This window comes from Pongo pygmaeus, chromosome 4 (genome assembly GCF_028885625.2).
Source record: "Pongo pygmaeus isolate AG05252 chromosome 4, NHGRI_mPonPyg2-v2.0_pri, whole genome shotgun sequence".
NCBI lineage: Eukaryota > Metazoa > Chordata > Mammalia > Primates > Hominidae > Pongo > Pongo pygmaeus.
In genome coordinates this window covers 11,506,755-11,527,952 of record NC_072377.2, presented here as the reverse complement: position 1 = coordinate 11,527,952, position 21,198 = coordinate 11,506,755, and the positions used below count along the sequence as shown (strand labels likewise).

The following is a 21,198-nucleotide window of genomic DNA, read 5'->3' as shown; positions in this document are numbered from 1 at the left end:
TTCTACCTCATTGCACAGTAATATTAATAAAGCTAATTGAAAGTTAGTTACATTTAAATTGTACTTTCATTATAAAGTAATTAAGAATTGTCCTAAAATTTTAACCTGTTTCATATATTCATATGTCTGTGCTCTCTAAAATTGGAATGAGTAAATGACAGTGATTTAAAACCTAGTAAGCAATGGAAAAACATTCTAAAATGCATACATGGTTTTGGCTATTGTCTTGACTGTTCTGTCCTTGCCAGGTGATATGTCAGTGTTGTAATATTCTGATACATTGCTCATTGTTGCAATTACTTTTGTCAGAGTACATCTAGTTTTCAGTGCTTGAGATGTATGAATAATGAGATAGAAAATCCTGGTTACTTTTCATTGAGTACTGATCAAATACACAACTGATTCTATAAAAGATGAACAGATTTCATTATTCTATCATATATATTCTGGGAGCAAGTAAACCATATTTTTAATTTAAATTCTTTTGAAAAGGGACTTTACATTGTCATTAGAAGATCCTGTACAGCCAGCATTTGTAGGTTTCTGGAGATAATTATATGAGTCTATTCAGAATATACAAAGTTATTTAACTTGCTAACTACATACTCAAAACAGTTCTTCAGAGCAATTCCTGCATTCTCTTTGAAAGACAAATAATGAGGACATGCAACTATCTGTTTTAAGATAATGCTAAACTTCTTCCATGAAATTAAATATTTTGTTTATGTGTTTATTTACTTCATTCTATTGATATTTCCAAAGGTCTGTGCACTGTCGTTGTATCTGCTTTAACCTTCTTTGCCCTTGGGATGCATTACTATCTCAAGGGGGGAGGAGAGTATGGCCAGTGCAAGCCATTATGCCCAGGTAGACTGTACAAAAAAGAAAGAGCCAAGAAAGCCACAGCGGGCAGCCCCCCATTGTCAGGTAGAATGGTGACCACCCAACTGAAAAGGCCTTTGCTTTTCCACCATAGCTCGCTCCCAGCATTAAGATGTGACCTTCGGAGGGACCAAGGGTAAAGCCCTTAGCCGCAGTTGTCAGTGTCTTCCCAGTGCCCACCTCCTTCTCCTCCGCTTTACAGTTAGTCTGCACTTGCCCCATCTCCAGAGGCTCTCCCGTATCTCAGCCTGCCTGTCGCTTGGACCTCAGACACTGTTCTTTGACTCCGCTGGGCCTGGCAGCTCCCATAACAGTGATGGGGACAATACGTTAGTGGCACCCAGAATCAAACTCTAAATGCATCTCCCCTCAGAGACTTCCTTATATTCAGTGATTAGTCCTATAATACCATTAGGACAGAATAAATGATTTTTTTCCAGGTTATTGGAAACGTTACCATCTGATACGTACTGTTTTCTCAGGACTGGGTTTCTTAAATTAAAAGTAAAGGGATTGCATTTGCACTTGTGTTATACCCTTCATGATGAAGTTGTGGCTGGATGAAAACACTTTTATTTCCTTGCTTACTTTTTTTTTTTCCAGAAACTGCACAGATTCCAAAATAACTGTACTAGCTAATTGGCATATTATTCAATATAAAATGTTGATGAAAAATTATCTTCATGTTGTTTCAAATACTGATGAAAAAATATCTTGATGTTGTTTCAAAGTTCCATCAGAAAACCAGAGGGATTGTGAAGGCTTTAAGTGCCAAAGATTTTATGAACCAATGTTATTTAAAAGAGGATGCATTATTTTTATGAAAGGTGATCCACATCATGTCTCATTTGAAATATAAAGTCATGTTCCATTCTTAAAAAGAAAAAAATAAGGAACTTGAAATTTGCTCATACTTATCAGAAGTGATACTATTGTCTAAAACAGCCAAAGAGGGGGATCAAGAATGATTTAATGGTTATGCTATAGTCTATATGTGTATATATGTGTATTATTACACTCCATCGAATATATGACTTTGTACTATGGTACAAAGAGACAGGAGAAAACTTGTATTGCCAAGTTTTTGTCACTAACACACTCTTCTTACCCCAGACCCTCTCAAACACACACAATGGAAAATAACAAGCACATTTACTCTCCTCCATACTTATTTGATCCCCAAAGAGAGTATTAAATTTGATCAAAGAAAATTTGCTTGAAAAGAAAATGGGAAAATGTTTGCAAGGATCTCATCTAAATAGAATGTAAGAAAACAAAACACAATTTCATATGCAATGTATAATTAAATAAGACCAGAAACTGATTCTTCATCCCTTGTAATATCAGCTACATTCGTGGCACGAATTTGAACGCTGTATGTTCTCTTTGTTCTCCTACTGTGCACTGCTGTGATGGTAAAGGTAACCAGTCATCAGGGATTATGTGAGGCGACGGTGAATTCCACATTGTACAAAGAGCTATTAATATTTTAAACACTGTCTACCCTTCAGGCACTGAGGTATTATATCACTATTTATACAATAGAATTTGTCAGTGATTGGAAGGTTTCGAGTGTTTTAGCATCTCGATCATTAAGTAGGAGATATAATTATATTAGCGAAATTAACAGGTACCGAAAAGTAGAGTTTTACATTATTTCAAATGTTTCTGATATTGTCTGATCCCAAAATAACTACTTGATTAACTAATTTGTCTCATAAGAAATGTCCCTATGTAGGTCAGGATGAGATCATTTGCAAAATCTACTCCTTTGAGAACTTTTAAACCACCACCAAAAAAAAAAAAAAAAAAATCTCATCTGAGAGCTGGAGTCAAATTATATGGTCATTTTAGTTCTCAGAATTTTAAGCGTGGATGGCTGGAATCATGTGCATGAGATAATTCTAGGCTACTCTCAATAAATAATACATGTCATTTCTGCTTCACTGAGACTGTCACTGACTGCTCTAAATGACTTTCAATGCAGGGCCCAGCCTGCTCTCCCAGAGTGCACTTCAGCTCAATTCCAAACCTGAAGGGTCTTTCCAGTATCCGGCCAGCTACCATAGCAACCAGACCCTGGCCCTGGGGGAAACCACCCCTTCACAGCTCCCGGCCCGAGGCACACAAGCCCGAGCTACGGGCCAGAGCTTCAGCCAGGTAGGTACCCAGTGCTGTATGGTGTCAGTGGACTCCAAGGGGACAGGTGGGGAATGGGCATGCAGTGGATGTGGAGATTGTGGAGATCCAGCCTGCCTTTTTGTAGGTGTATCCCTCAACTTGAGGGAAAATACCCTTTGGTGCTGTGAATGAAGAAAAAAAATAATAAAATACAATTATGGAGTAATGCTAAATTACAAACATTTTCTTTAGAAATATCTATGTATTGTTCATGCTATACCTGTCTTATATATGTTTCCCTGTGTGACTATGTCAGTGTCCATCTAGTTACTCCCTCTGTGACTATATGTGATATAAGTATGACATACATTCTGAATTTGTGAGTGTACTCGGAAAAAAATACTGAGTACTGTGTCTCCTAAAAAAAGCATGGGATTGCTTTGGGGTTTTTGATATTAATATAAAGAAACATACTATAAATGTGTAATCAGGTAAACAGAACTGTTTGGAAAATAATTGTGATGAGTTTAGGCATAGCTGCATTTTGTGAAGTCTGATTTTGAAATGTGCCCTCCATTGTTTCTTTAAGGCACGTGCTTGATCTTACAGTTTCACTGCACAAATACATTAGCTGCAGTTAAAACCAACTCTTGATAAAAAGAAGCAGCTACCAATCTGGAAATGATTTTTTTTTTCAAGAAAGATGTAAATGTTGTTATATAGAAGAGAGGAGAGAAGGGATGCTAATATTTTAGTTTTTATAATTTTGAGGTACCCACCAGAGTATAATTTTGATCATCACACCAGAGTTAATTTATTGGAAGGCTGTCTTGTTTTAAGCTTATTTTCAGTGACATAGCCCTTTTAACCTCTGTGTTTTTGCTTCTGGAATGAAGAACTGCAAGCCCCACACCACGTTTGCAGCTGACAAAGTTAGTTTCAGCCCTTTTGCATTTATTGGGCACTATCTCTTTCAGGAACCCTTCCTCTGAAATGCTCACTATGCACCACTGGCTCTGTAACCCCTGAGCCCATCTCTTTCACCAATGTATTGATGTTATCCATCCAGGCATTCCTCTAACTAAACTGAAAGCTACTTGAGGTCAGAACTTTTTTCATAATTGTATCAGGAGCACCTGGCAGGCCACATGGCCCCAAGAAATGAATGCAGAGGTGAGAGGCAAAGAGGGTTAACAGCCTGGTGCAGGCACTACTATGTGTTCATTTATGTGACATTCACATTATTGAAGCAGGAGCTGAAAGTTTTTTGGATTTCCACTACTAACATTAAATTATTGTGCCAGAAACAATTTTTAAAATATGATTACCTTCTTCAAGCAACATCCTTGTTCATCAGTGGCTTTGTAAGTTTTACCTTCTCACAATGCTGAATGATAGGAATGTGGGTAAGAGGAACTGATAAGACATTCCATTGGGATAAAGGGCCTGTCCCTCCACCCACATTCAAAGTTGCTTTAAAGTTTAATTAGAAAGGGTTACTAAGTTATAAAGATATCAAAGCTCTGTATCTGAAGTCATCAGAGTTATAGTTTGAAGACATTGATAAATGTAGATGTTCAAAGATATAACTTAAGTTTGAGGCAAAGGTTACTGGTAGACTCACTTACCTGGCAGTGGGTAGGATGCACAAGTCTGAATAATCAAACCAGGAGTTGAAATGTTCTAATTCACTCTACTAACAGAAGGGAAACCATTGTGGAATATCTGAACTCTGATTTATTTAACTCAGTGGTAGATATTGGTACTATAATTTACTTTAGCTGTGTGCTGAAGTATGAAAGGCATGCTTATTGAATATTCTGTAGCGTTTTGTAGCACCTGTGACTTCAATGTAATGTCAGAGAAACGTTCAACAAATAAGACAGCATTTTCACTCTGCTTTTAGTGTTATACCCTTGAGAGAAGGGGGGCCACATTCCATTCCAATAATGACACTATTGTTCAGATCCCTCTATTTGAGTGGTGTGATACTTTTCTTTTCAAAATTCTGATCAGTGTTAAATCTTACTCCTTCAAGCCTAGGTTAATTTTTACAATATCCTGTAATAATAAATTGCCACAATGCCTAATATAATTCAAACGATGGCTAACAGATGTCAGACCAAGTGAGTATGGTCAATGATCAATCAAAACAAAAATACTCTATTTTTTGGTCTAAAAAACTGTGTAATTCTAAAGTAAAGCAATAATTTTTTATCTGGTTCATAAGTTTAAATGTAATTTCAAAGGAGTATTATAAAAGCTCAAAGATTCTAATTTCAGTATTTAAAAATCTCTATTCAGCATAATAAATGCTTATTCAGTGATCATCACCAGGATCTACAACAGGCCCTGATGATATGTGTGTAACCCGCATTGCCCCAACTCATCAGCCCAAAACTCAAACTGTAAGCCACCCAAATTGCCATAAAATATTTGTTCTGTGACGTTATTCTTTAAAATCATTCTTCTGAGACTTAGGATGAGTTCATGGAGCTGGTCCAGAGGAGAGAGAGTGGACTACCCTTCCCATCAGACCCCAAGGCCATTCTAGAAAGTGACCTGAGCTGATTTATAGATATCCTTTCCCCACTGCCAGCACTCTGCTCAGCTATCCTGCAAGCTCCTGCCCCAGCCTCTAAATAAGTTGTGTAGGTCACCCCTCCAGAGACCCCTTCTTCTTCCAGGTCAACCTTCACCTTTGTGTGTCTAGGTTATTCTTTGATGCATTCAAGATGTTTATCATGTGCCAGTTGATGCCAGGAGCCTATGTGCTTGGGATGGAGAAGTAAAGAAAGTAGACATGATCCCAGTCCTCAAGGAACTTCTATTCTAGCATCAGGGATGGAGACTCAGAAAATCAACACAGCAAATAAGTAAATTGCACAGTACATTAGAAAATGATGGTTTCTATGGGAAGGAAATGTATACAGACTAGGGTAAGCAAGATCCAAAGTGCATGGGGGAGTGCAGCATGATAGGGACCTCAAGGAGACTTTTGGGCAAAGACATGGAGGAAAAGGTAGGAAGCTGTATGGCTCCCTGTGCACAGCAAATGCTGTGGCCCCTGGATGGGGCAGCCTGGCATGCTGACAGAGCAGCAAGGATGCCAGGGTGGCTACAGTGGACTGCAGGAGTTGTGAGGTGATGGGAAACCACTCAGTCATTGGTAGGATTCCATTTTTTACTGGGAGTGAAGTAAGGAGCCAGTAGAGAATTTCAAGCAGAGGAACGACATGATCTACCTTATATGTTAAAAACATTACTCTGTCATATAATAAGTGATATCCTATAGTTAGTTACATTTAAGTCTGCTTCTTCCTATTAGATTGCCCTGCTGCAAGAGTGAGAACAATGCAAGACTTACCTTCATATCCCTCACAATTGACTCAGGGTTCACCAGATATCCATCAGGTTCTGCCAACACCAGCCTGATGTTTTATAATTATTCTGTATGGTTTGTGGGTGGGCTAGAAGATAAAGAAGTTGGCTTTTTCCACTTACATAAAATTTCCATTGGATTATATGAAATGCTAAATATAAAACTTCTGGCAAAGAGGAGCCAAAAACCAACTCTAAACATGTTGGTTTCACCCCATGTCCAAACAAAAAATAGTTTCACCAAGCATTTTGTCCCTCAAACAAAAAAACTATGCAAGAAATATAAAAATATACATCTGTAGACAGAGCACTGGCAAAGGAGTACACAAGCCTAAAGATTTCAAAATCTTTGCATAATCTCCAATAGAATTGAACAGTGTGCACAACCGCAATCTTAGGGAAATGGCCTGCTTGCTGTAAGAAATTAAGAATTGTATGATAGTTCTCTAAAATAAAACTGAACAGTGATAAGTGTTCTAGAAAAGCAATACGCTTTTTGAGAAACAAAATTTCCATTTCTTTTTGATCTGGCTTATCTATTGAATGTTGTGCTGACTTTTATGTCTTAAAAGTCCTCATTAATGCTATATCATAATCATAAGTACACCATCTGCTCACTTCTTTCAGAAGGAAGTGTGTTCATTGTGTTTGGAACATTGCTTATTGGTGCACACTCAGGCAAGTGGATGTGAAGGCCAAGGGAAAGGGGAAGTTGAAGGAGGAGCAAGTTCCCTGTGAATACCTATATCTTGAGCATTGAATAAAAAGGGTGGTAAAGACAGCTAGTATGACTTCACTCCCATTTGCTTAATTATGAAATAAGTTGTTGTTAGGTAAAACCTGCAGAGAAAAGTCACTAATAAATTTGGAAAACACAAAAATTGCGGACATATTTTTAACATAAATGTATACATTATGCAAAATTTAGAAGACAATTCATATTCTTTCACATATTTTCCTTGGCATATTTGCAGGAAAGTGGCAGAATATTTGTTTTTAAGATAGTTTTAGGATGACTCTCTGTTGTGAATCCCTATTCTTTGCTTTGCTTTAAAATCTTTTCTCTCCGTTTTCTCTTTCTAAAATAAGTATATTTAGTTTGGCTTCAATAATGGAAACTTTGCTCGTGGCAGGGAGGGTGTATATATGTGTTTTGCTGTAACATTTTCTCTTCTGAGCAAATATTTGGGCTATTGCAGTTATATTAAATGAGCCTCTTGCTGAAATAAAGTTCTGTGTAGTATATTTTTGCCAGTGCTCATGTAGGTTTTAAGAAAGAGTTGCCATCAAGAAATCTCTCCTTACGTATTCTTCAAGATAAATTTATAAGATACTTACGTCATTGTTTTATTTCTTTCTTCTCTATTTTCTTTCCACTGGTAGACCACAGAAATGGCCATATGAAATACTTTTCAGAACATTTACTGATAATAATCCTAATCAATTTTCATTAAAGGGAGGTCAAAGGGAAGGAAAAATCAGTACTCAAGGATGCAAAAATCTACGTCACCATGTTTGCACTTGTGACTTAAGAGACCTGGGGAAAATGAATCCATTGCCACCTCCTTCTAACTGCAGTGGCAGAGACAAAATAGTTTGCAAAATTTGTCTCTCTCACTTTCTCTCTTGTTCTTTCTCTCCCCCTCCTCCATAATTTTGGGACCATCGGGCAGAGAGAAAGCAGCAAGGGTGGTTTCTGTTATTTTTTCCAGGGATATAGTTGCTTTTATGGTCCTTTTGATTTGGATGTTCCCATCTGAGGAAAGGAATTTCTTCCAAGTACCTTGGATTTTCAGTTACTTCAGTTCAGTTTGTTGTGGACACCACCCTTCAGTGTCAGTGGGACATCACCACCAGGTAAACCCAGCCCTTCTTTTCTCACCAACAGTAATGATCCCAGTGGTGATGACTTTGGGGAAGGCGTTTAAAATGTGCATAGAAGCTATCTCTTCTCTTATGTTACATATTAGCTTTTACCAAAACCAGCACCCCTCAAGAGAATCATCAAACAAGGCCCTGGATGATTTTATTTAGTTATTGCCAAAATCAAACTTTTCTGGCAGTACCAGAGTTTTCTTCCTTTGGAATTAAAGAATGGCATTCCTTTGGAAGATGATTTGAAAAGAACACTTTTCAAAGTTTTTGAGCGATGGTGTGCATGCTCAAGCAAATTCATTACATCCCAGGGAGTAAGTTCAAGGCACACAACTTATTTGGGGATGTAGATTTGTTTTCCTTGCACTATGTTATAGGAACATTTCATATAGTACTAAATATGACCGTAAGCATTTTGGAGTTGGTGATTTCTTCATGTTTCAGAATTGTGAGAGTAAATCGCCTTGTCTGTCTTTGTGCGCAAGCCCAAAGCTCTAGACAAACTTACACTAGGAAAGTGCAACAATTTCTCAAAACTGTTAATCAGCAGCACAGAGCTGGTATGACTCATTTACCTTACCAGAGTGCTGTCAGTAGAAACAGACTTCTTTGAATATGTCATCTTTAAGCCATGCCCTGTTTTTTGTTACGCAGGATTGATCCTGCCTTTCTTAACTCACTGAAGGAGTACATTTTGTCATTGCTTTGACTTTCTCTTGGCCTTCTCACAACTTAAACCACTCTGCATTGAGACATCTTCTTCACACACCAGCTCCAATGTCTTCCTCCCCCAGTCCGTAGCCACATTCACATCTTGACTCCTCTGTGGCCCTGGCCCTGTGGCCTGCGCCTTCCTTTGAATGTGCTCCCCAGCTGCACCTGTCATAACCCTGTGCTTGCCTGGGCGCACTGCTCCCTGCGGAGACCTTAGGTGCGACCAGCCAATATTATCTGGAAAAGGAAGACATCATTAGTAACTAGGTTTGCCAGTCTGATTGTAATCCCAGGAAAACAGAAAGGGATGAATACAGTGAATGGGGGAGCAGACTGCTGATCCCGTTAAGCTGGACTCAGGGAAGCCACAAAACGGGGCTCCAGTTCTCCATTCCTGACACTGTCGGCCCGGCTGCCCAGCATCCTGGGCAAATAGGCCTCCTGTCCCAGAACTGGGGGCCTTGCTGGCAATTTAAGAAAACTTGGCAGGTCTAAATGCATCTTCACAGGACTGCTCATAAATCATGAGCCTGCTTTATAAAATGTGCTTTTGCTTAGTGACAGGGCTTACTCATGATTAGAAGTCAAGATTCCTTAGAGATTACAGGCCGTCAAGTCTCTTGTTAACTGGATATAAGCATTGAGGGGATTTGTTTTGTTTTGTTTGCACTGCCAGATCCCCAAAAAATGAGGATTGAATAAATTTTCCAGTTCTGAGAATTGTCCCCTTATGACTCCTCTGCCATTCCTACTCCCTCCATAGAAGATTCAGCGTGAAAGAATCTGGAAGCAAATGTGCTCGGCACTAAGACCAGTGCCACTTTCTGGTTTAAGAGTGCCGTATTCTTAGGGGCTCCTACTCCCCCAAAGAACAGTGTCTTAATTGTGAGCCAGACAGTATTCCATACAAACAAAAATACACCATCGATAGATCTCCAAAATAACATCAAAGTAAAATACTCCGTATAAGGGAATTGTTGAGGGCTCTTCAAAAACAAACTCCTCATTTGTACGTGGTGTAGACAGGTCGAGCATCCCTTGTTTGAAATGCAGGGGATCAGAAGTGTTTTGGATTTCAGATTTTTGGGGGGGCGATTTTAGAATACTTGCATATCCATAATGAGATTTCTTGGGGATGGGACTCCCCCCCAGTCTAAAGACAAAATTCATTTATATTTCATACATAACTCATAGCCTGAAGGTAAGTTTATATGACATTTTAAATAATGTTGTACATGAAACAAAGTTTATGTACATTAAACCATCAGAAAGCAAAGATGTCAGGTATAGAATTTTCTACTGTGACATTCATGTCAGTGCTCAAAATGTTTGGGATTTTTGGATTTCAGATTTTGGATTTTCAGAGTAGGGATGCCCAGACTGTAGTAGGCTCTTGTTAATGGTTTATTGAGTCAGTGAGTAAATTAATGCATCAAACTTGAGTACTGTTCATTAATGGCTGTTGGAATAATGTACATATTCCCTAACTTCCCATTTCAATATTTTTTCTACTGTATTTTGTAAATACATCCTCCCCTTAAACAGTTCTATAAAATAGGTATAAATGCATCTATAATTACACAAGAGGCCTCAGTATACCACTAAGTACACACACACGCACACACCATGTGATGTAAAAATTGTGACACTGAATATATCCTAAATCTGACCCATCTGAGACATATGTATACAGATAAAATAATTTGTAATAGTTTTGATGAGTTAATGTTCCATATTTTTCTTGAAAAATTTCCCATAAGGGAAACAAGAACTGAACTACACTTAATGTGCGCCATACTCTGCCTATCAGAAACTGTTGAATCAGAACATCTCCTTGATGGGGTTGTTTATCTGTGAACATTCTGCTTCCTTGTCCATTTCTCATAAATGGGTTCCTCATTTTGAAGGAGTGGGAAAGACAAATAAAGTTGCCCTCCAGGCTGAGACTGATCCAAAGAGCTGAGAATAAAGACAGAGTCAAGAATTGTCTCTGCCAACAGCCTAGATGGTGTGACCAAGGATGGGGCCCAATCTATTCCAAGTATATCTAAATTTGTTATATCATTATTTTTATTTTCAGAGTCACACATCAATAAAAAATTATTTCAACTGTCTTTGCATGTACACACACATTTCCAAATATCTCCAGGGAAGCAGTATGTAGTAATCTTTAGTTTAAAAAAGGAAAATGAAACTTTACTTGAATTCTAACTTTAAAATCAGATTTGCAGCTTTATAGTGCTAACATACTTTTAAGGTAGAATTGAACTCTTATGACACTAAAGTGAATACAATTCTGTATGTGTTGAAATGTGTTTCGATTATTTCTAATGCAACGATGGGTAGTAATAAACTATCCTATGATTGTGTAGCTGGCTTGAATGACAGCCTCAGGTATCCTTAACTGACAAAGAGTTACTAAATCAAATCGGTAATGAAAGAAAACATAAGCACAAGGGTGAAAAGAGGCTCCCCCAAATTTTGTTTTTATTCAAATGATGCTACAAAACAAATTTCTCTGTTTAACCAAAGAATAGTTCTTAGGCATTTATTACTCTATAAGCCATTGAAATGGAGTATAGCACCCCTGGTTTATTTATTGTAAACTGCAGAGGGGCTTAGACAACTGTGCTGTCCAAGAAGGTGGCCACTAGTCACATGTGGCTGTTTAACTTAATTAAAGTTAAGTGTGTACTGAAGTTCCTCAGCTGATTAGCCACATTTCAAGCTGTCAATCAACCCATGTGTTCAGCGGTGCCATACTGAGCAGTACAGATTGAGAACATTCTCTGCGTTGTAGAAAGCATTGCTGGTAACTCACCAGTGTAGCTGGTGCTCCTGAGAAGGTGCTCTAGTTGATGATGGCTTCTTACGCAAATGGATTCAGGAGGCTTTTTTGGAAGTGCATTTTAGTACATAGTGGACAATACCACTTACTATGTTAAACAGTATATCAAATTTTATTGTTTATACTTTTCCTTTTTTCATGCCAAAATTATTAGCACAATTTTACCAAGATCCTATAATATCTAAAAGACTTTCAAATTGGTTGCCGTAGCTTGTCAAAATGTCTACAGCTCATGTGGCAGTTCTCAAGACTTCTACAGATTTGGGGTACATTTAAGAAAACATAAGGGACAGTCATATTCAGCACTTAGTACACCTGAGACTAGATGTTTTGACAGATTACAAGAAAAATAAAATATTTGTAAAAAGTATTAAGGTTTTCACAGGATACATGTTGTTATAATATTTAAATATTAGAATGAATACTGACTTAATATTCTCATTTACACTGGTATGCTTTAGTTAGTATTTATTTAAAAATTATGCTATTTGGTAATGGCATCATTAGTGTACTCTAAGGTTGTTTTATTAATGCTACATAGCCAAGACATAACAAAAAGTTTTTGTTTTGTTGTAAACAGGGAGCAGAGAGTGCTCCTGAAACCTTAGAGAAAGGGTTCTTTCTTCTCATTTTGTTCCTGTGGGAAGGGTTTTCAGAAATTTTTGTCGGATGCTTTTCCATCACTTGCCGCTGTGTTCTGCGTGGCTGAGTGTTGCTCAGGCCCCAGTTGATGGAACCCCAGCAGAGCTTCAGAAGAAAAATGTCTGCAGCTTAGTGGTAGTTCTCAGAGCAGCAGCATCTGCCTGCTCTGGGAGACTGCTAGAAATGCAGACTCTGGGGCCCACTCTGCACCCTCCAAATGCAAGTGTCTTCTGGAGCAGTGTTGGCAAACTTTGACCAGCACCATAATCACCCAGAGTACTGGTTAAAACCCAGATCCCTCGGCCCCTCCCCCAGAGTTTGTTCAGTTTATGGTGGGGTATGATTCTGATTGCTCTGATTCCTCTAGATTTTTTTTTTTTTTAATGCTGAAAAGACCATCCACAATGATGCTGCAGCTGCGGGAACAGGGACCTCCCTTTGAACACCACTGCTCTAGGGGGACGTGGGACTCATACTTGGTTGCACAGTGAAATCACCTCCTGAGCTTCCAAAAAAAAACTGATATATGGTCTCACCTTCAGGGATACTGAATTAAATGGCAATGGTAAGTCATGAGTATTGAGATTTTTTTTAAAAGCACCCCTGGAGATTATAATATACAGCTAGATTTGAGAAGCCTAATCTGTTTAATACATGTTGCATGCTCAGAGCTGCCACTGGGAGAGAAGCAAAATTGCATCAAAGCCACCCCCTCAATGACTCTGGATGAAGCTGGACTATTTCTCTGGGGCTCGGAATAAGCACACCCACATCTGTAGTGTTTGTCCCCCATCCTCCATATATAAGACCCTCATAGCCTTGAGACTAACTTGAGGAACCATTCCGCAAATATTCCTGGAGTCTCTGCTAGGAATCAGACCCTGTTCTAGTTGCTGGGGACACATCATTGAACAAACTCATGGAGCTTACATTTTACTTTCACTCTTAACATTAAAATAATTGCTTTATGGATTGCATGTGTGTATGAGACTATTTAAAATATATACACCGTACATAAATACATACGCATACACATACACACACTCTGCATAGAGAAAGTCTCTCGCCAAAGTGTTTACCTCCTATGCCAGGCTGCTCCTAATAGAGAATTTTGATGTTGCTCAATTAACTCCCTCAGATCTGCATATGAACTTGACATCCCAGATAAAATTTGGAATGCCTGTGTATGTGCAGTGAAAGTGCCCAGTCTATTATTTGCCAATTGCCATTCCAAAACGGGTAGAGAGGCATAATTGAAACTTTTAATGGCTAGCATCTGTTCAATCTTCTCTTCCTCCCTTCCCTCCATCTCTCTGGAGTCCTCCTCCCCACTCACCTCCACCCCTCATTTCAATCCCTCCTTCCCAGCTTCTCTCCAACTCTGTGTAAAATCCTACTCCCTTTTCACACCAGCAGGCTCTCAAAATCCTCTCTGCTCCCCCGGGAAAGCCTGGAAGATCTGAGACCTCCTGCCCAGAAGTGGTTGACAATGTAGTGTTTTCATTCGAATGCAAATTTGTCTCTGGACAAGATTCAAGGAAAGTGCTTTCCCCTCCAACTGTCTCTCCAGCTCCTCCCCAGCCCTTGTTGTCTTTTGTGTTCTTGTAAATAAATGAGAGGCGAATGGCTTTCAATTTGAAGACACAGCTGCAGGGGGCTCTTAAAGGGAGCTAGAGAGAGAAAGATGCCGAAAGATTGGGAGCCCAGTGTTAAAATCTAGAAAAGGGAGGCTTTTTTAGCGTTCTTATTTCCAATTGCTCTAATTCCTCTAGAATTTTTTTAATGCTGAAAAGACGAAGCGAATTCATTCTGACTTAATATTTTTCCCTCCGTTTAACTTTTCATTGTCCAAAAAGAAGAATCAACGCGACAATAGCAACAGAATAAACTGTAAGAAGTATGTTTATTCTTGATGTTCTCCAGATAAGTATGTAACTCGGCCAATCTCGGAGGTAGAAAGTGTATCTAATGAAACGACCTGGGGCAAGGGTGGGGAGTGGGGGACAGAAAAAGATTTACTGCCCGAATTTTTCATTAAAACGAGCAGATCGTGATTGCCCTGTCGGGGGGGGCCTTTAAAAATCTTTATGTGACTAAATGCGATGCTTCTGCTATTCCCGAAATAACATCGATATGTAAGCAAACACAGGTCTTATTTGTCAAAGGTGACTTCCCTCCAGTAGTCAGCTGGCCTGTGCCAGTGTCCGGACAAGAAATCCGCCCCAGGAGAGTTCGGGGCACAGGTTCGCATACCGCCCCGAGCGCAGCTGGGATCGCAGAGCCGCCGGGCGCCCGCGGCATCCCCGGTGTGCCTCTGCTCTCGGGGCCGGGCTGGGCCGGGTGGGCCGTGTGCTTCTCCCTCGCTAAGTGCGCGTGTTCTCTCCTCTCCCGGGCACAGGGCACGACCAGCCGCGCCGGCCACCTGGCGGGGCCCGAGCCCGCGCCGCCGCCGCCGCCGCCGCCGCGGGAGCCGTTCGCGCCCAGCCTAGGCAGCGCCTTCCACCTGCCCGACGCGCCGCCCGCCGCTGCCGCCGCCGCGCTCTACTACTCCAGCTCCACGCTGCCCGCGCCGCCGCGCGGGGGCTCCCCGCTGGCCGCGCCCCAGGGCGGTTCGCCCACCAAGCTGCAGCGCGGCGGCTCGGCCCCCGAGGGCGCCACCTACGCCGCGCCGCGCGGCTCCTCGCCCAAGCAGTCGCCCAGCCGCCTGGCCAAGTCCTACAGCACCAGCTCGCCCATCAACATCGTCGTGTCCTCGGCCGGCCTGTCCCCGATCCGCGTGACCTCGCCCCCCACCGTGCAGTCCACCATCTCCTCCTCGCCCATCCACCAGCTGAGCTCCACCATCGGCACGTACGCCACCCTGTCGCCCACCAAGCGCCTGGTCCACGCGTCCGAGCAGTACAGCAAGCACTCGCAGGAGCTGTATGCCACGGCCACCCTCCAGAGGCCGGGCAGCCTGGCAGGTAAAGGCTCGCTGCCACCTGGCGCGGCTCACCTGGGCGCGTGGCGGGGGCGCAGAAGCAGCAGCCCGGCTTGAGCAGAAGCGAAGCCGGGCGCGCTGTCTGCCAGGTTGCAGTAGTGGCAGGAGATAGAGAACGCCAGGGCTTCCCTGGAACAAGTCAGTATCTTCCCTACAGTTTGTCAGTGACTTCTTTTCGGGAGTAATGTGGTGTCTCAATCTCTAACACCTATATCACTCTCTTCTCTCCTCTCTTCTCTCTCTGCCCTCTCCCCAGTCTAAAGACTAACTCATAAAAGTGAGACACATTTAGGAAAGCATCCCATAGACTGTTGATGATATCCAGAAAAAAGCAAAACAAGTAACAGTTGCAATATTGACAAGGTCAACTTCAGTTGTCTACATTTCATTGTGGAAAAAGTAAGGGATTTTCTCAAATTAGACGTTCAGCTTACATAGTTTTCAATAGTAGTGGGGAAATAATTAATAATGAATTGCCTTGAATTATTACCCTTTTGTTTTGACTTGAATTTATTTACATCTTTGCTAAATTAGTTATTGGGAAAACTAAAGGACTCTCCCATACCTGTCATTGGATGTACTTGGGTCCTAACATTTGGGACAAAGTTAGCAATGATGAAGTCCATTGAATTTGTACCTGCTTTATTACAGGGAGTGAGGGGCTGGGCTTGGGGAGAGAAACCTGCTTTCCTCTGCCAATTTAGAGGAGGTGACATTTCTGTGGTCGTTATGCCCGTCAGCGACCAGGCTGCGCTGGTGCCTCTCTGCTGTTAGTACCATATGCTCAGCTTAAACAAGACACCATGATTGAAAGACTAATGTTTTGTCTTCTGAAACACCTGACAACTAACCCGGATTTATTGTGAATTTTTTTTCCCTTACAGAAGTATTTGGTAATTGTGTCACTCTAGTAACAGATGCTGTGCTCATATGCTTCCTTTCTTGACACAAATAGATGACTGTGAAGATAAATAGGACTTAAAAAAGGAACTTGTTGCATTGCATGAGGCAGGTGGCCAAAGGCTTCTTTAATTCAGCACAGTAATTGCCAGTGTGGACTGGCCTGGCCTAGCAGGATGTAGGCTGGGGTGCCGCTGTCCACAAAATTATGCTAGCTACGTTTACTGAAATGAAAATATTCTCTCACTCACTGCCTCTCTCTCTTAAATAAAATTTTTGAGGTAGACAATTATTAGTACCAACCCAGCGTGTGTACCAAAATCTTTATGCTGTAGGGACTCAGGAGTAGCGATCTGCTTAGAAAAGGGGGTGAGTGAACATGTACTGAAACTTCATGTATATGATTTTGTAAAATAAGTTACCAGATCATGTCAAGAAGGGGGAGATAGGTGGAGTTCTTACGAGACTCCATGACACCCTTCTCAGCCATGCGCACCACCACAGAGAAGAGGAGACTGAGGCACAGGGAGTCCAGGCGTCCTACTAGAGGCCATTTCATTCCTTACACTTACCTCATGAAAGAAATCAGGAGTCTTAGCTTCCAGTTCTTTCTCCCACGGGTGATTTGTGTAGACTTTTCATGTTCTAGTTTATCATTTCAGTAGCAATCAAGAGTGTGGCCACATGGCTGAATATACCTGTGGAGAGGTTAGGGGAGGGTGAATGGAGCTGAATAGAGCCAACAGCTCCTTCTATCATTGCATCTAAGAAGGGGTAGTAAAAGTACATTGTAAAAATAGATTGTGTTGCACTTAGGTTGCAAACTATGGCCCAGGGAAGGTATAAGGGACAAACTCAATGCTTCTGAGAAGTTAGGAATATTGGAACTCCAAGACCCCCATGCCTGATTTTGTGTGCTTGATACCATTCGAGGCACTGTGAAGTTGGGAGCTACTTGGTTTGCTAGTTGTAAGAGCACAGTTAGGTCAAGATGGCAAAACAGCTTTTGGAATTTTGGGATTGTGATTTTAGAGATTTGTCACTGATGACTAGGAAGGGTGGATACAGGATAGGTAGTGACTTTCACTAATTCATCATTCTACACACACACACACACACACACACACATACACAGAGTCTCACTCTGTCGGTTGCCCAGGCTGGAGTGCAGTGGTGCGATCTCGGCTCACTGCAACATCCATCTCCTGGGTTCAAGTGATTCTCCCGCCTCAACCTCCCGATAGCTGGGATTACAGGCACCTGCCCCTACGCCTGGCTAATTTTTGTATATTTTGTAGAGACTGGGTTTCACCATGTGGGCCAGGCCAGTCTCAACCTCCTGACCTCAAGTGATCTGCTCGCTTTGGCCTCCCAAAATGCTAGGATTACAGGCCTTAGCCACCGCACCTAGCCACCTTCAATAATTACTTTCAAGCACCTTTTATATACTGCCATTGATTTAGATCCTAGGGATAAAAAATCAGCCAAAATTCCTGGCCTTGTTTCAAATGAGGAAGACAGAAAATTATCAAAATACTTATGATAGATGGCCAGGGAAGGCTCTAGTTAGGAAGTGACTTTTTAATATATAATTTCCAACTTTTATTTTAGATTCAGGGGGTACCTCTCTGGGTTTGTTAGCTGGGTATATTGCATGATGCTGAGGTTTGAGGTACAGTTGATCCTGTCACCCAGGTACTGAGCATAGTACCCAATAGTTTTGTTTTGTTTTGTTTTGTTTTTTTGTTTTTTTGAGACGGAGTCTCGCTCTATCGCCCAGGCTAGAGTGCCGTGGCGTGATCTCGGCTCACTACCAGCTCCGCCTCCCAGGTTTACGCCATTCTCCTGCCTCAGCCTCCTGAGCAGCTGGGGCTACAGGCGCCTGCCACCACGCCTGGCTAATTTTTTGTATTTTTAGTAGAGAGGAGGTTTCACCATGTTAGCCAAGATGGTCTCAATCTCCTGACCTCGTGATCTGCTCACCTTGGCCTCCCAAAGTGCTGGGATTACAGGCGTGAGCCACTGAGCCCGGCCCCCAGTAGTTTGTCTTTTAGATTCCAGTGATGCCATTAATTAGTACACAGTACTTATACAGAAGGTAACTTTGAATCTGTCCTGACATAGGTGAGTGAGCTGGCCCTATGACTATCTGGGCAGAAGGTTTTCTAAGCAGGAGGAACAGCAAGTTAAAGGGCTTATAAATGGGGGTGTGTCTGATATGTTTGCTGAGTAGCAAGGAGACCAGGGGGGTTAATCAGAGAGAACAAGAGCAAACACATGACTTGAGGTTAGCAAAGTGGGAGTGGAAAGCCAAGTCTGAGAGGCCTTGTATGTCTTGTGGAGAACTTGATGCTGCTTCCTTTGCTAAACCCATGGGCACCATTGAGGATTTGGGCAGAGGAGTAATGCATTCTGATGTAGTTTGTAACAGGGTTACTTCGGCTGCCATTTGGAGAACAGACTATCAGGATTAAAGGCAAAAGCAAGAATGTCAGTTGGGAGGTGATTGCAGTAATTTAAGCAAGAGGTGATTATGGTTTGGGTTAAGATGGAAGCATTGGACGTTATGGAAGAGGGTATTATAGTTCTGGATGTATATATAAGGTGTAGCCACTGAGATTTTCTCATGCACTAGGTGATGAAGGTAAGAGAAAAAGAACTCAAGGATACCACCCACGCAACAACCAGAATAATGGAGTCACCCTCGATTGAGAGGGAGTGGGCTGCAGAGGGACCGGGTGGTCTGGGAGTAGTTCTGGTAAATGCTAAGATCTTGGTTTTGCAGAGGTGATATCTTTCAGAATCAAAGTGCACATAGCCAGTAGAAAGTGGAATACATGCAGGTTAGAGTTTTTCAAGTTTTTCTTGTTTCGCTATAAACATTTCCAGAAATTAGAATTTCTATCTGAGGGTTTCGGGTCATTGACTGCAGTGGGCACTTGGTAAGGAAACACACATTCACAGTTTGCACTGGATCTTCCTGATAGCCAAACCTTAGAATGTCTGACCAGAAATTTCAGAGTTCTGACTCTCTGGGAAAACATCATAATTCAGATTCAACCTAGAGAGTGTAACTTCTCAGATGTTAAGTCATCAGAACGCAAAGATCCCTGGATAGGTTTAAAAATTTCATTTCTTTTATTAAAAAAAAAATCGTATCTGCTTTTATCATATAGAGCTACCTGAGTGGAAAGCCAACTCTGCCTTGGGGGAGCTCCCTAAGGCTGGTAGGCTCGTTGCTTACCAGCTTAAAATTATTCCCTGATAAAAGGGTCACCATTGTATCTATTCATGTACTTTTGCACATAAATAAGGTAACATATGTAAAGTACTAGCACATTTTCTGGCTCAATGGAAGTTAACTGGTATTATTTAGTAATACGTACCACACTACCTTGGGTGTGCAAAGAAGAAGACATCCATCTTTGCTTCAGACACAGCAGGTTTATTGAATCCAAAAACATGTCAGTGTCTGTGTTGGGCATATGCAGATGAGTGAAGCATAACCCCTGGTTTCAAGAGACTTAGTTTCAGAACAGACACAAGAATGGACAGTTTTAAACCCCGTTCAGAGTCAGACAGAAGCTGGTTACTATGGGAGCATCCTAGTGCAGCATCTTACCGTGGGGTTCAGTGTGCACCCGGCATGCTTCCTTGATGAGGTGGTCCCAGAGCAAAGCTGTAAAGGAGCAACTAGAAAGAAACGGTAGCCAGAACAAAGTCAGAGTTGAGAGGGTGTGTGTGGGGTACGGGGAGGCAGGGGAAGACAACCAGCAGCTCAGTGTTTCTTGAGCAAAGACAGAGTGGTAGGGGTGGTGAGACATGAAGGCGCAGAGGGATATAAGGCTGCTGCATCCCACCGTAATGGACTTAGCATTTTATCCTTCCAGCAGACAACTGACATGGTCATATTTGCTTGTTAGAAACTTTGTTCTGGGAAGTGTGTGGAGGCTGGAATTACAAAGAAAAAATGAGCAGGGAATCACTTTGGAAGCCACTGAAGTAGTCCTTCACTGCTTCTTAAAACTCTTTCCCGTTTGTTTTGAAATGGGACAATACAAAAATTATCACTTATAAATGGCTGAGAAAAAAGGCTAGTTAGCAACATAACCTACTTTTTATATTTTTTCCTGACCCAAAGTTTGTTTAGTTTATTTTTTATAAATTAAGAGTTAAATGTATTATTTTAATACATCTCATGTAGTCTCCAACAACTTAATGAGGCAGGCATGATTTTTACCCCCATTCTACAGATTTAAAAATTGAAGCTTATGGATGATAACCTCCTTGCCCAAAGTTACTTGTCTAGAAATGACAGGGATGTGATTTGAACCTACGTTGCTTTGACCCCAGAATCTCTGTAGTCTTAAATGTACATGATGCATAGTTAGAGGTAGTATAATTTTGTGTCAGTGGAGAAAAACACGAAGGATGTAGAAATGCAATATAAATTTTCAGCTTATTTAAGTGACTCATTATTTTAAAGAAAGTAATAATAATATCTAAAAAAACTGTCGACATCCTGTTGAATGTGTGACTTTAACTTCACCAGTACCAATTTTTGTTCACTTTTACAAAGAAAATAACATAATCCCTTCACTTTCGGGATTTATAGCTAAATGAATCCTGTTTTGAAAAGAAATACGAGTTGTAGATATGCATTAAAGTTAAGTCAAACATCAGAAGCTTATTTTGAGGTAAAATTGAAATGAATGAAATGGAGACTCTTAACCAATGATTTAAATCAAAATTGACCTAATATAGAGAGGAATTTGGTCAAGGCCTGTCTAACTTGTCCCCCAGTCAAATGGACATAGAACTCAGTATTTAGAGTGGATCGTGCACTGTGAACGCT

General features: G+C 41.1%; 1 protein-coding gene across 3 annotated transcripts in view; it reads left to right on the top strand.

Annotated features, from left to right (window-relative positions):
- The window catches only part of CTNND2 (catenin delta 2), a 948,689-nt gene that overhangs the window by 510,575 nt on the left and 416,916 nt on the right, over positions 1–21,198 (top strand). For all 3 annotated transcript variants that reach the window (XM_054488747.1, XM_054488746.2, XM_063664666.1), the window contains 2 exons: positions 2,870–3,042; positions 14,862–15,426. In XM_054488747.1, the coding sequence (XP_054344722.1) occupies positions 2,870–3,042; positions 14,862–15,426 (738 nt within the window). The remainder of the gene's footprint in view (positions 1–2,869; positions 3,043–14,861; positions 15,427–21,198) is intronic.